Consider the following 16,512-nt stretch of genomic DNA (forward strand, 5'->3'; position numbering starts at 1 on the left):
TAGAGATGACTCAGTGGGTTAAAGGCACTTGCTTGCAAAGCCTGATGGCCCAGATTCAGTTCTCCAGTACCCATGTAAAGCCAGATGCACACAGTGGCACATGTGTCAGAGATCATTTGCAGTTGTAACAGGCTCTGGTGAGCCAATACTCTCATTCTGCCTGTCTGTCTCTCCCTCCCTCTCTCTCAAATAAATAAATTAATTAATTAAAATAAAACAAGGGGCTAAGAGATGGCTTAGCAGTTAAGGAGCTTGCCTGCAAAGCCAAAGGACCTTGGTTCGATTCCCCAGGACCCATGTAATCCAGATGCACAAGGTGGCACATGCATCTGGAGTTCTTTTGTGGTGGCTAGAGGCCCTGGTGTGCCCATTCTCCCAATCTCTGTCTGCCCCCCCCTTTGCCTTTCACAACCACATCTCAAATAAATAAATAAAATTTTAAAAAGGACTGGAGAAATGGCTTAGTGGTTAAAGTGCTTGCCTGCAAAGCCTAAGAACTCCAGTTTCAATCCTCCATATACCACATGTAGCAACAGTGACGCAGACTGCAAGGCCATGAATGGCCACAAGGTGGCGCGTGCGCTGGGAGTTTGTTCACAGTGGCTGAAAGGCCCTGGAGCACTCATATTCTCTCTCTAGTAGTAGTAGTAGTAGTAATAACAATAATGATGATGATATGAACAGAATGAGAAAAACATGATTTATCCATACAACCAGTCTTCTAATTAAGAAAAAAATAAATTTAAGGGGTGAAGAGATGGCTTATTGGTTAAGATACTTGCCTGTGAAGCTTAAGAACCCAGGTTCGATTACCTAGGACCCACATAAGTCAAATGTACATGGTGGCGCATATGTCTGGAGTTTGTTTGCAGTGTCTAAAGGTCCTGGCACATCCATTCTCTCTATCTGCCTCTTTCTCTGTTTCTCATAACTAACTAAACAAATAAATAATTTTAAAAACAAGCACAAAGGCTAGAATCTAAACCAAAAGAAAAATGGAGAATATATTGGAACTCTATGAACTAACTGTGGTCCTGAGGGGAAAGGAAAGGAAAGTTTACCTTTGAGATCGCTGCTTTGCAGGTTTACTATTCAAGTGTAAGATAAGAGAGACCTTGCCCTCACACCTCTTTACTTAAATTTCATTTCCATAGACACTACTAGGTTGGCTTTGGAAAGTTTCCAATCTATTTTTCCGGCAGATTTTATTCTAAATGGTTTCGTGCAAGTAGGAAAACAAGAACCATGGCCACACCCTTCCTAGAAAGCAAGAATTTTGAGGAGTGCTGGCTATTCTCTGGTTGCCAACTTGGCAAGACTGGGAATCACCATGGAAACAAATCTCTGGGAATATCTGTGAGGGTGTTTAAAGAGCCAGAATATGGGTACCACTGTCCCATGGATTAGGGACACCACACTGGATAAAAATGAGGAAGAGTTGAGCAGTACCACTCTTTGCTCTCTGCTTCCTCACTGGACTGAATGTGAGTGATCAGCTCCCTGAACCTCCTGCTCCTAGGCCTTCACCACCACAGTGGAATGTAGCCTCAAACTCTAAGCCAAAATGAACCCTTCCTACTTCTTAAGAGCGATTTGGTCACAGCAATAAGAAAAGGAACTAACATGAGGTGAGAGGGTTGTTAAAGTATTTCTAGAGATTATGGGTAATAGCAGTCAATCATTAGACAGGAATATTGTCCATGAAATAACATGAACACCCTGTAATTAACAGCTCTCCTTCTAAGAGGGCGGTACCCAGATATGAGAATCAGTGCTTATCAAACACATTCAAAAAGAAAGCAAAAAGTCTCAACCTTTCCACTCTTCACAATACTGAAATACAATTTGTGGCCAAAGGACTAAGTGTTCAAGATCTATTGAAGCTCATTCTCATCCACATTATGGTTGAGAACTACAGTTTGAGACCATCTATAATAAGATAGCAATCTAGACAGCTGGTATAGTAGTAAAAACAACACTTCAGAACCAATAAGACCCATATTTAAATAGGGCATTTCAGGGGCCAGAGAGATGGCTCAGCAGTTAAGGATGATTGTTTGTAAATGGGACATTTACTTCACTGACACTGCTCAGACATGAAATCAACAATGAGAGTAACTCTCCAAAAGATATTTTCTGTATTTGTCAAACTAAAATGCTGGGATTAAAGGTGTACACCACCACACCTAGCCTGGCATCATTTTTAAAAGGAACCAAAGACACTTGTACTTACTGAAATATGGTGTGCATACATTGGCCTGGACAGAAAAAATGCTGCATCATGAGGTGTGTGAAATTCATTACAAAGCACATCAATAGAAGGCACTCGCTTTATATAATCTTCTGTGCTTAGGTTTGATGCTAAAAAACCACCAAATTGTACTAGAGTATCATGACACTAAATGTAAAACAAGACAAAAAAACACAGATGTTAATATTTTATAAAACAAGCATTAACCTTTTCAAAGTCATCTCATTTTAACAGTATTTTGATTAACAATAATCCAACTTTTTTTTTCTTTTTTTGGTTTTTCGAGGTAGGGTCTCATTCTAGCCCAGGCTGACCTGGAATTCACTATGTAGTCTCAGGGTGGCCTTGAATTCACAGCAATCCTCCTACCTCTGTCTCCTGTGTGCTAGGATTAAAGGTGTACACCACCATGCCCAGCTAAGAATCCAACTTTTATTGTGGCAACATGGAAGGAAAAGGAGGACATTTTCTTCATTAAAGTAAATCAAACACAGAAATACAATTATTGAGCCAACTGTGGTAGTGCATGCCTTTAATCCCAGCACTTGGGAGGCTGAGATAGAAGGATAGTCATGAGTTCTAAGGCCAGCCTGAGACTACATAGTGAATCCCAGGTAAGTCTGGAATACAGCAAGACTCTAACTGGGAAAAAAAAAAAGGCAGCCAGGTGTTATGGAGCACACCTTTAATGCCAGCTCTCAGGAGGCAGAGATAAGAGGACTGCCATGAGTTCAAGGCCACCCTGGGCTACAGTGAGACCCTACCTCAAAAAGCTGACCTGCAAAAAAGGCAATTATCACGTTTTCACAAATATATACAAGCTTAAAAAAACTCACATCATCAAATAGAGTACAATAGTGAGTACTCGAAGGTAGAAGGGTTCCTGGGACTGAGAACTGAGAGGTTAGATTTCCAGTACCAAAATATAGTCACACAGGAGAAATTCTAGTGATATATAGCACACTGTAGGCTGACACACTAGGCTTACATCATTTTGGTTTTTTGTTATTGTTGTTTGAGGTAGGGTCCGACTCTAGTCAACGCTGACCTGGAACTCACTCTGTAGTCCCAGGGTGGCTTTAAACTCCGCAATCCTCCTTCCTACCTTTGCCTCCCAAGTGAGGGAATTAAAGGTGTGCCACCACACCTTGGCTTTGTTAATGTATTTTACAAAGAGCTAGAACAGAGAAGTTCCAAGGTTTCCCAGCACAAAGAAATAGTAAATCTTTAAGGAGACAGAAATGCTATTTAATTAATTGATCATTTGTATATTTTAGGGATGAACTGAATTATCCCAATATGCCCCATACACAGAAAATTACTAGGTATCAATTGAAACTTTACAAAAAAACTTAAAATAAATCCAAGGCTTTCACGGATTTATATTAGTCAGAAGGATATATATAGTTATCTATTTTTTTCCTCGAGGTAGGGTCTCACTCTAGCTCAGGCTGACCTGGAATTCACTTTGTAGCCTCAGGATGGCCTCAAACTAACAGCAATCCTCCTACCTCCCAAGTGCTGGGAGTAAAGGCGTGCACTATCACATCCAGCCAGAAATATTTTTTAGGTGCTGGAGAGATGGCTTAGTGGTTAAAACGCTTGCCTATAAAGGCAAAGGACCCAGGTTCGATTACCCAGGACCCAAAAAGCCAGATGCACAAGGGGTTGCACACATCTGGAGTCCATTTGCAACAGCTGGAGGCAAAAAAAAGAAAAGAAAAAACTACATATATATTTTTATAATAAAAAAAGTTCAGAAAACCAAACGTTGCATGTTCTCTCTTATATGTGGATCCTAGCTACAAATGATTGGACCTGTGTGAGTAGGAAGAAAACTCAGTAGCATAGGCCAGTAAGCTAGAAAGGAGATATAAAGGGAATGGAAAGGGAGGGAGGGGGACTTAATAGGATGGTATTGTATATATGTAAGTAGAAGAACAGATTAATGGGGGTGAAAAGGCCTAAGTGAGGTCAGGTGAAGAGACTGAGTTTGGAAAGGCAGAGGGAGGGCTAATCAAAATCTAAGACATTATAAATAAGTCACATTTTGGACAATGGAACACTCAGAAGCCATACATTGTTACTAGAAAATTTTCAGTGCCAGGGATGGGATATCTTCCAGTGAGTTGTCAGCCAGGGAGGTCCCTGACGCCCCCAAAACATTACAGGCCATTGCTGAGGCCCTTGGTTCCCAACAGGAAGAGATGATAAAACCCTATTGCTGAAGACTCCACATACTTAAGCTGTAAAGCCACTGAGAAACCCTGCTGGAACTGAGCTGAAAACCTCCTCCTTCTAGAACAGCTGACAGAATGCAAGCAAAAGTCACACTGAAAAATCACCAGTGAAAATCCCCAACAGTAAACACTGCAAGCCTTATATTTGGCCAGCCAGGCCAAATGAGCCAATAGGTGCAACAGTAGCACATCTGTCATTGTGGAAACCAACATGATGTAGAACTGAAACAGGTTTGTGAGTGCCATCATGTCACCAAAGACCACTGAGGCTTGCTTAGAACTTCAATTTAAGCCAGGCATAGTGGCACATGCCTTTAATCCCAGCACTTGGGGGCTGAGGTAGGAGGATCACCATGAGTTCGAGGCCACCCTGAGACTACATAGTGAATTACAGGTCAACTGGGGCTGGAATGAGACACTACATTGGGGAAAAAAATAACTTCAATTTATGCCAAAATTCATTGTTCAATTTACTTTCTTTTGCCCCAGCAGAGCTATAGGGTAGAGAGGCCCTCTTAGCCCTGTGTTGCATGTGCTATGGAGAGACAAACTTGGATAGAGTGAAATTATCCTTCCTATCTTTCTTAGGATATCATTTCTCATTTCTATACTACACCCAGGTGCTATTATCTATCACATGGAATCTAGGTATCTCATAGAGGGACTTTTGTATGTGAACGTTTTATATCACTTTTTCTATGAAGGTATACAGGATAGAACTTCCTATCCCACCATGTTCCTGATGTCTAAACAATACAGTGATTTATAGTGGACACTGCAAGCCTTCTATTTGGCCAGCCAGGCCAAATGAGCCCACAGGTGCAATAGAAGCACATCTGTTATGGGGAAAACCAACCACCCTCTAATTGGACTGGAGGCCTGCTCCATGGGAGGGAATACATCCCTGATACTGAAAACCTACAACAGGGGTAGTCATGAGCCCTAAGGGTGTGAAGTCTGCTGCTGTCTGGCTAAATGTATATACTATGCTCACCAAACTGCCTAGTAAGCACTTCTCTTAATGTCCATACTCATATATTAATGCTACTCTCACTTTTGGTTAGAGAACCTTTTCTTTTCAGATGGCAGTGACCTTGGGATGACTCAGAAGGCACCATGGTGCTGAGAAGATATGACAGAGGAGTGCTCAGCACTAAAATATGTCTGTCACACCTTCCAAGGCTCAGGGTCCATTGCAGTAGAGGTGACCGAAAGAATGTAAGAGCCAAAGGCGGGTAAGACTCCTTACAGTGTGCTCCTCCAGGCACAAAATGGCCTGGATATCCATGACCTCACAGTACCTGACACTACCTACACAAGACCATCATAATAGAAGGAAAAGATCATGATATCAAAATAAAAGAGAGATGGATTACTGGGGAGCTATGATGGAGAGTGGAGTTTCAAAGTGAAAAGTGGGGGGAAGGAGGGAATTACCATGGGATATGGTTACAATTATAGAATTTGTCAATAAAAATAAATAAATAAATAAATAAATAAATAAATAAATAAATAAATAAGCTGGGAATGGTGGTGCATGTTTTTAATCCCAGCACTCAGGAGGCAGAAGTAGGTGGATTGCTATGAATTCAAGGCCACCCTGAGACTACACAGTGAATTCCAAGTCAGCCTGGATTAGAGTGAGATGCTACCTCAGGAAAAACAACAAAGAAAGAAAGAAAGCCAGGAATGGTGACACATCCCTTTTATCCCAGCACTGGGGAAGCAGAGGCAGGAGGATCACCATGAGTTTGAGGCCACCCTGAGACTACATAGTGAATTCCAGGTCAGCCTGTTCTACAGTGAGAGCCTACCTCAAAAACCAAAAACAGAGCTAGGCATGCTGGCACACACCTTAAATCCCAGCACTCAAGAGGCAGAGGTAGGTTGATCACCATGATTTAAAGGCCAACCCAAGACTACATAGTGAATTCCCAGTCAGCCTGGAATTAAGAGGATAGAATGATTAAGTGACAAATTGTATGAAACATCTCCTACACCCATCTTTTAACATAACATGAATAGAAATAGAGGCTCTATTTCCAGAAGCAGTGTTTGACACTTGAGGTGTTTCATACTCATATGCAAAGCAATGAGATTTTTTTAAGTCTCTCGTTTTATTATATATATATTTTTAAATCTACCTCAACACAAAAGCTATTTTAACTTACCTGGTCATAGAGTTTTCCCACAAGTTTCAAATGTTTCTCCCCACCTTCCTGGAAGACAACCCCATTCCTTTGCTGAGCCATAAGCAAACAGAGAGGAAGAGCAAGATCATGGTCCAGCAGGGCATCTTTTAATCTCTGGGAAGACTTCTTAGTGTTTCTGATCTGGCCAAAATAACCACCCTACAGAAGAGAAGATGCACATTTACTGTGGCATGGGAATGCAGACCTACTGTCCAATTACAAAAAAAGAAGAAGACACAGAAGGAAGGTGAATTACAGTCTATACAACATTTTTAGGCAATGAATGAATGGTAGCATATGTCTGTAACCCCACCATGTAGAAAAAGAAAAAGGCCTAGCATTGATCCTGGACAGCGATGCAAAAACACAATCTCAATGCTGGAGAGATGGCTTAGAGGTTAAGGTGTTTGCCTGCAAAGCAAAAGGACCCAGGTTCGATTCCTCAGAACTCACATAAGCCAGATGTACAAGGTGGTACATGCATCTAAAGTTTATTTGCAGTGGCTAGAGGCCTTGGTGCTGCACCCATTCTTTTTCTCTATCCGCCTCTTTCTCCCCATCACTCCCTGAATAATATTTTTTTTGAATCCACTATCTCAGGCAGAGTTCATAATTGAATAACTCCACAGGGTAAACTTTGCCTAGAAATGTGCACAACTGAAAGGGGGGCTTGTCTTTGATTAGGAAAAGCTTGTTGTCAAGGTTAGGTAAAAGATTTAAGCAGGAGGCTGGGAGATGACCAGTGAGTGGCTAAAGGTGTTTGCTTTCAAAGGCTGATGGCCTGGGTTTGATTCCACAATACCTACATAAAGGCAGATGCACAATGTGGCACATGTGGCAGGAGGCACTGGCATGTCCATACACTCACACTCACTCTATCTTTCTGCCTTTCTCCTTTCTCTATCTCTCTCAAATATATAAAAGTATTTTTTAAAAATTCAAGGGGTAGGTGACTAATTAAGGACATTAAAGAAGGGGGATTGTTTATAAAGGCTAATCATCAAAGGAGTTTCAACATAAAGGAGAGTGCTAAACTTATTCTATGTAGGGAAAGAGCAGAGAGGGGTAGAGATGCCAATACTGACTATGGTTGTAGCCTTACTGATTAGGCAGCTGACATGTCAGCTTCAAAACAAAACAGAAGAATATATGGAGACAGCATATATAACATCAGTGAAATATCTACTGCTAGGGATTTGTATCATGCCAGCAATGGAGGGGTCAAAGAGGTTAAAAGTTCAACTTTGAATCCCAACACCACTACTTATGGAGCCAGGAAAATTAGGAGTTCAAAGTCATCTTTGGCTACATAACAAGTTCGAAGCCAGAATGGGCTACATGAGACCCTGTCTTGAAAACTTCAAATACAACAAAACATTTCTCTATCTTATATTCCTTCTTCACAAACTTATTTTAATGACATTATAATTGACTATACTCTGACAAAAGATAACTGTAAACTGTATTCAGTTTCCATTCTTTATCTTGAAAACTCATAAACGATTCTTTAGATTAAGGGAAGAGACTTAATAGACTATGTTAGGATTTATTCCACTGAGAACCTCAAGGAACACAGAAGGCCCAGCATGTCTTTCCAATGTGAATATGAGCTACTGCATTTTGTATTTTCAATTTTTTTTTAAAACAGATGCTTTTACTAGTACATCTCAAGTTTTGTTTGTTTCTTTTGTTTTGTTTTTTTTTGTTTTTTGAGGTAGGGTCTCACTCTGGTTCAGGCTGACCTGGAATTCACTATGTAGTCTCAGGGTGGCCTCGAACTCATGGCAATCCTCCTACCTCTCCCTCCTCAGTGCTGGGATTAAAGGCATGTGCCACCACAACCGGCTGTATCTCAGTTTTTGAAAGGAAGATAGAAGGGGTTGTGAGATGAGGATATGTATGACTGACAGTAGATTGTATGAACTTACAAAAACACTTTTTTAGATTCTTTACTATGGCCACAAATAGAGTAGTGTCACCTTATCTGTGGAGACATGTTCCAAAATTCCCAGTGGAAACTTGAAAATGCAGATAGAACCAAACTCTATATAGACTGTAGTTCTCCTAGACATACATACCTATGATAAAGTTCAATTAGGCACAGTAAGAGATTAATGACAAATTTTTAAAAAAGCAGAAAAACTATAGTAGCTGATAAAAGTTATGGGAATATAGTCACTCAAAATATTTTATTCTGCTGTACTCAATATTGATATGATGAGATTAAAAAAAAACACCTGTGATGATGTGAAATGGTGATGGACCATTACTAAGTAAAAGTTATTTAAATACAATATATTGTAATACAGCCAACTTGATAACCAAGACATCTTGCTATCGACATAGCAAATACTAAGTGACTAATGGATAGCATCAATATGCTAGCAAAAGGGATCACTCATATCCCAAGAAAGTAAAATCACAACATTTCAAAATGCTATACAAGATAGATCTCAAACTAAAAATTCTGAATTATTTATTTCTCAGGTTTTCCATTTAATATTTTAAAGCTATGGTTAACACTAAGTAACTTGATTCTTGAAAACAGTACTAGTTATGACAGTTACCATAATAGAGTTTGATTGCTCGGTAACAATAATATCATTCCTTAAAAAGCTAATAATGACCAGGAACTAATTATAAATAAGAGATTCAACCTTGGGATGACTCAGAAAGCTGAGAAGTAGTGACGGGAGTGCTCAGCACTGAAACATCTCTATCATCACACCTTCCACGGCTCAGGGTCCATTGCGGAAGAGGTGGCAGAAAAAATATAAGAGCCAAAAGAAGGATAGGACTCCTTACAATGCACTCTTCCAGACACAAAATGGCTTGGATATCCATAACCTCACAGTACCTGGTACTACCTACCGAAGACCATTATAATAGGAGGAAAAGATGATGACATCAAAATAAAAGAGACTGATTGAGTGGGGAAAGGGATATGATGGAGAGTGGAGTTTCAAAGGGGAAAGTGGGGGAAGAGGGAATTGCCATGGTTTATTGTCTGTAATTATGGAAGTTGTCAGTAAAAATAAATAACAAAATAAAATTAAAAGAAATACAAGATTCAGTGGAGGGGAGATATGGGAAGGGGACAAAGGAGGGTAGTAGGAGATTATGATCAACACATATTGTGCTTATGTATGGAGGCTGTCAAAAAAATTTACAAGGTAAACATAATTCTTACCTCAGCTTTTAGCTGCTCCCCACCAGTCATGGCTTCTAGCTGTTCGGTTGTCATTTCTTCTGTAATTTCTATTCCTGCCATTTTTTGTACCACTTCTTTCAATATAAGTAGGTCAAAACTATTACAAAAAAAAAAAAAGGAACATACTAAAGCTAAAAATTCTCATATGAAAGTAACAATAGATTATAATTAATATACATGGGGAAGAAGCTAACATGGCTTTTAAGAAACTGCATGTCTAGCACTACACTGAAAAACATTTTATGTTTATCTTTTGTTTTCACTCTAGTCCAGGCTGATCTGTAATTCACTATGTAGTCTCGGGATGGACTCAAACTAACATTGATCCTCCTGCCACAGCCTCCTGAACATTAGGATTAAAGGCATGTACTACCACACCCAGATTAATTTTGATTTTTTTTACTTGGAAATAATTTGAAGCTTACAGATATGATACAAAAATAAAAACAGTATAAAACATACTCCAATGTACTTGAACCATAATTCATCTATTTTCCATTTTTTAATGCTGTAGGGGGAAGGGGGCATACCAGGACCTCTTGCTGCTGCAAACAAATGCCAAACACTTATGCCACCTGATATATCCAGTTTTACTTAAGTGATTTGGGAATTGAACCAGGGCCAGCAGGCTTTGCAAGCAAACATCTTTAACGGTTGAGCCATCTTCCCATTCCCAGCACCCTGTTCTTTTTGTTTTTCAAGGTAGGGTTTTGCTCTAGCCCAGTCTGACCTGGAATTCACTATGTAGTCACAGTATGGCCTTGAACTCATAGCTATCCTCCTACCTCTGCCTCCTGAGTGCTGGGATTAAAGGTGTGCGCCACTACGTCCAGCTCCAGCTCCTTACTTTTATTGTTCCACTCCTACTTATCATTTGAAGTCTTTCAGTCTCTTCTTTTTTTCTTTTTATCCTACTTCACACATACATGCACTCATTCACATATCCATACATATGTACCATCTGTTCTGATTGTGTATGATTTAAACAGGAAATGTTGCCCAAAAGCTGAGGCCTTGGCCTCAAATGGATAAAAATATATTGGAAAGTTCTAGAAACTTTAAAAGGCTGTGGGGTGGCAAGAGAGCTACATATTATTGGAGGCTGCATCTCATCTTAGGCCCCTTTTTCTTCCTATTCTCATGTACGCTTTGCCTCTCTCTCTTGCATTGCACCCTTCAACTATGACATTCTCTCTCACCACCAACAGCTAACTATAGACTCAAACCTCTGAAACTGTGAAGTTAAAAACAAAATCCCTCCTTTTAAGTTGTTTCTCTCAGGTATTTGTTACAATGAAAAGAAATAAGTACTCACAATTTGTTTTAAAAAAAGAGAGTAAATTATTTAAACCATACCTTTTATCCCCTAAAATTCCTAAGACTGCATATTCTAAAACTAGAGCTTTTGCTTACACAACCACAATAGCTACCAACTTTAGTAATTCTACTATCAACATTTTTATTAATTCCCTCAATCATATCCTTCATAGTATTTTTCTTCTCTTCCAACTCAGGATGGCCAATAGGCTTCTTAGACAGACCCACCCCCTACAAATAATCTAATTAATAAAAATGAGAGGCAGGAGAGCTATTTCTGCAGTTAAAAGCACTTAGTAGTAAAGCCTGAAGGCTTGGGTCTGATTCCCCAGTACCCACATAAAACCAGATGCACACACTGACTCATACATCTGGAGTTCCCTTGCAGCAGCAAAAGGCCCTGGCATGCCCAATTCTCTTTCTCTCTCTCTCTCTCTGTCTCAAATAAATAAATATTAAAAAATAAAAATGAGTAAGGCTATGCAATAGTCATATATTCTTAGAGAAAGAGGGAAAGAAGGAAAAACTAAAGGGAAAGGAAATTTCGAGCTGTAACATCTGAAACTAAAATAATAGGTCTGGGGTCAGGCCTGGCGGTACACACCTTTAACCCCAGCATTCAGGAGGCAGAGGTAGAAGGGTCACCATATTCTCAAGGCCACCTTGAGTCTACATAGTGAATTCCAGGTCAGCCTGGGCTAGAGTAAGATTCAAACTTGAGAAAAAAAGTTGAAACCCTAAACAATACATTTAGATTATAATTCTAAACACATTTATTAATGACATAGTATGACCATAATCCTACACTAGCTTCAAACTCATGCTCCAGAGTTCTGGGATTACAGACATGTGGCTATGTATGCATTATAATTCCTCAGGTTCAATTCCTCAGGACCCACATAAGCTATATGCACAAGGCAGTGCATGTATTTGGAGTTTATTTGCAGTGGCTGGAGGCCCTTTCTATCTGTCTCTTTCTTCTCCCCCGCCTTCCTTCCTTCCTTCCTCTCTCAAAGAAATAAAATACTTTAACAAAAAAAAAAAGAAATAGGGCTGGAGGAATGGCCAAGTAAGTGAGATGCACAATGTGGCACATGCATCTGGAGTTCGTATTCAGTGGCTAAAAGACCTGACACCCCCACTCCCTCCCTCCCTCCTTCTTCTTCTTCTTCTTCTTCTTCTTCTTCTTCTTCTCTCTCTCTCTCTCTCTCTCTCTCTCTCTCTCTCTCTCTCTCTCTCTCATAGCCTCTACAATATTCTTCAATAATTTTTCCAAAGGTAAATGTACCCATATCAATATAGAAGCTAACATTATCAAGTGCTCTTTGCTCAATTTGCCTTGCTTTCCATTCAGTTTTTCAAAACCAGACAGTTCTATGTAAATTGGGATCCAAGTGTATGTATAGCCTTCTAATTTTTAAATGTTTTAATTAAATAGTCATATATTCACAATAAAGCAAATTGAATTATAAATTAAAAACCAGACTGCATTTTTATGACTTGTAGAAAGAAGAGAGTAAAATGTACAGGAATGATAGAAATGAGCATTTTATAAATGGTGTGCTGGCAAACCCTGAGTCTACTTTTTTACTTTTGATCCAGAAACCAAACTAGGAATCATTGACAAGAATTACTTTAATTCTTATTTAGAACACCAAAGGGCTTGTAAATTTTTATGGGCTTTCTATCAGAAAGCTTTTAAAAAATAATTTCCTAAAATGGCATGGTGATGCTTGTCTTTAATCCCAGCACTCAGGAGGCAGAGGTAGGAGGATCACCATGAGTTCGAGGCCACCCTAAGATTATATAGTGAGTTCCAGATTAGCCTGAGCTACAATGAAACCCTAACTCAGATAACAATAATAATATCCTGTTCTTTAATTGTAGTCAATCTACTGGTGATGAAGTTTAACAGACATATTAATTAATTCAATTTCTAAGCACTGGCATTGGCCCAACATAAAATAAACCTCAGTATTTACAAATAGGGCACTATCCAGAAAGTACATAAAAGCCTTATTTATTCCTAAATTCAAACTCAAAAATTAATTATACCTTATATTGCATACTGCCTTAGATAACCCTCTTACCAGATGCTCAATATAGTAAAGGCCAGTTACTGCCCAGCAGTATAATCAACAATGCATTGTTTTGTCATAAAGGGAGTAATCTGTTTAAGGTTGGAGAGATGTCTCAGTGGTTAAAGGTTACAAGGCCTGAGAGCTTGGGTTTAATTCCCCAGTATCCATGTAAAGCCAGATGCACAAAGCAACACATGCATCTAGAGTTCACTTGCAAGCACAGGAGGCCCTGGTGTGCCTATACTCATTCTCTGTCTGCCTCTTTCTCTTTGATAAGCTAATTAATTAATTTTAAAGGTTCTGATAGTAAAATTAACCGAGTCGGGTGTGGTGATAAATACCTTTAACCCCAACACTGGGGAGGCAGAGGTAGGATGATTGATGTGAGTTCAAGGCCAACCTGGGACTACAGAATGAGTGCCAGGTCAGCCTGGGCTAGAGTGAGATCCTACTTTACCCCCCCCCCAAAAAAAAGTTAACTGCCTTTCTAATGAGTTACATATAGCATCTCTACGTATAAAGTTATAATTTTTCTTAAAGAATTCTATCTACCTCTATACCTATAATCCTGTGTTTGGGAGTCTCAGGCATGAGAATCTCAAGTTAAGTGAGAATCTGGACTACATAATTAAACAGTATTTATAAAAATTTAAAATTTCAGTGATGACGAGATGGCTTATCAGTTGAGGTACTTGCCTGCAAAGCCTAAGGACTCATGTTTGACTCTCCAGACCCCACATAAGCCATACACACAGTGACACAAGTGCACAAAGTCACACATGCACACAAGGGAGCATACGTGTCTGGAGTTTGATTGCAGTGGCTGGAGGCCCTGGCATGCCAATTCTCTCTCTCCCACATAAAAAAAAAACAAGGCAGTCCAATATAAATAAATGATAAAGTATGATAGTTTAGCCTACATGTCTTTCAAGATGGCAGCAATCTCAACATTCCAAAACTACCATATATGCTTAAATTATTGAATGTCTATTCCATAGTTTTCTATGATTACCTTTTGCCTGCCTTTAACTGATTGGCTACATATTGAAGAAGCCCAGCAAGATCAATTGGATATTTACGAAAAACTGCACCGCAGAAACTAGCCAGACCTATATGAATTTAAAAGGAAAAACAGTTCATAAAATATGAAGCACGTTAAATAATACTTTTTCAACTAAATCAGTTTCTAAAGCAAAATGAAGCATAAAGAATTATATTGCTGCTGCCACTGGGATTTTATAATAGCAATGGCTATATTAACCATGCATATGCCAAGCCTTCAACCAAGCACTTGACATTAATTAATTCATTTAATTCTTGCACAATCATCTTGGGTCGGTATAAACCTACTGATGAGGTAAATTCAGCAGAAATGTATCACATAACTTTCTAATGGGTCACATAGTATGAAGTGCAGCAGTAACTCATACCTGGGCAGCTTAATTAATCAGGATACAAAATCATGCAATTTCTGAGTAAACAAATGGGAGAACACTCAACCCAACACTTTCTTTTTATCTAGAAACATGCTACTAGCTGTGGAAGACAAAAGAAACATGTCAAGTATTACTAGCTATAGAAGCAAATAAAAGACCCATCATCCTTTATCATATCCTAAAAGGAGAAGAAATCCCAGTGAGGGCAAGAGGAAGAGATTCTACTAAAGTCAAGCAGTCTGTTGTTTATTTAACAATCATTTCCTAAGCAGCTAAATAAGTATTCCATGGAGCATAATTCCTATTCTTAAGGAGCTTACAGACTATAGAGGATTCAGAAAAGTAAACTACTAGAATAAAAGGTTCCAGAGGAGTACAAAAGAGGAACACCAAATTCAGACCTGTGAAATGGCGAAAGTTTTCCAAAAGAAATGATTTCTAACATGAAGATGATAGAAGTGATGGGTGGTCATGAAGGGTCATCACACTAAAGGAATTATAGTGTGCAAAGGGTCCATGGAAGAGGTAAAAAGCATAGGAATGGGATAAAGATGAGGCTAAAATAATAAGGACCAGGGGTTATAGCTCAGTTGCAGAACGTTTACACAGCATGTATAAGGCCCTAAATTCAACACATAGAACCAAAAAAACAAAAATTAAAAGTCAGACTTTATAGGACAATGGGGAACTACTGCAAGATTCAGATATCTAGTAAGTAGTTCCCTTTCAATTCCCCTAAAAGTCGGGCTAGAAAAAGAATGGGGGGCTGGAGAGATGGTTCGGTGGTTAAAGGTACTTCCTAGCAAAGCCTGACGGCCTGGGTTCAAATCCCCAGTACCCACATAAAGCCACATACACAGGGTGGCACAGAAGGCATTTTGTTTGTAGTGGTGGGATGCCCTGGAATGCACACTACCTCTCTGCCTGCTTGCAAATAATTAAATAAAAATATGGATTAACAAATTAGAATCTCAATTCCCAAATAATGCTTCCCAAATCCCATCACAGCAAAAAAAATTTTTAAAAGAATACTGTATGATCTGCTTACACAGCCAAGTGCTTGGGACACTTTGTAGCACAAGCTGAGGGACAATATACCCTCAAGAGCTCTTGACAAATAAGCTCTTTAAAACACAGTATAAGTAACAAAAAAACATGGGAGTTACCACCAATGGGAATTTCATCCTAGTACAAATGACAATACGTACTTTGAAGCCAGTTTGAGATGGTTGTGTCATCATGTTTCATCCTCTCCTTTTCTGGATTCGCTAAAGCTTCTATAATACAATCTTTCATAGGTTAAGAAAAAATGGCCACATTTCTAATAAAGACAGTAAAACAAAGAAACACCTCATCTTGAGGTAAAAATAAAAGTACATCAAATTATTACAAAATGTTAGCAAATATGCTCATTTTAGTATCAATTCTCCTTTAGCCACGTTTCCATCTTTCAGCAAGAAAGGTAAGAGTCCTCCTATATCAAGATGTATGACAAAACAAAACCCTCAAAGTCACACATGCACACACACACAATTTTCTACTCAATACTCTTGACTGGCCAAAGATCATCCACTTGAACCAAACCTAGATGGTCACCAAAGAAAGCTCAAATGGGGCTGGAGAGGTGACTCAGCAGTTAAGATGCCTGTCTGCAATGCCTAAATGACGCAGGTTTGATTCCCTAGTACCCACAAAAAGCCAGATGTACAAAGTGGCACATGCATGTGGAGTTTTTCTGCAGTGGCTAGAGGACCTGGCACACCAATATTCACTCTCTCTCTCTT

At 39.2% G+C, this 16,512-nt stretch overlaps 1 protein-coding gene across 7 annotated transcripts in view; it reads right to left on the reverse strand.

Moving 5' to 3' along the window:
- The window catches only part of Thoc2 (THO complex 2), a 149,242-nt gene that overhangs the window by 36,601 nt on the left and 96,129 nt on the right, over positions 1-16,512 (reverse strand). For all 7 annotated transcript variants that reach the window (XM_045140072.1, XM_045140071.1, XM_045140069.1 and 4 more), the window contains 5 exons: positions 15,937-16,017; positions 14,305-14,401; positions 9,874-9,991; positions 6,663-6,842; positions 2,234-2,398 (listed from right to left, as the gene is read on the reverse strand). In XM_045140072.1, the coding sequence (XP_044996007.1) occupies positions 2,234-2,398; positions 6,663-6,842; positions 9,874-9,991; positions 14,305-14,401; positions 15,937-16,017 (641 nt within the window). The remainder of the gene's footprint in view (positions 1-2,233; positions 2,399-6,662; positions 6,843-9,873; positions 9,992-14,304; positions 14,402-15,936; positions 16,018-16,512) is intronic.

This window comes from Jaculus jaculus, chromosome X (assembly GCF_020740685.1).
Source record: "Jaculus jaculus isolate mJacJac1 chromosome X, mJacJac1.mat.Y.cur, whole genome shotgun sequence".
Taxonomy (NCBI): domain Eukaryota; kingdom Metazoa; phylum Chordata; class Mammalia; order Rodentia; family Dipodidae; genus Jaculus; species Jaculus jaculus.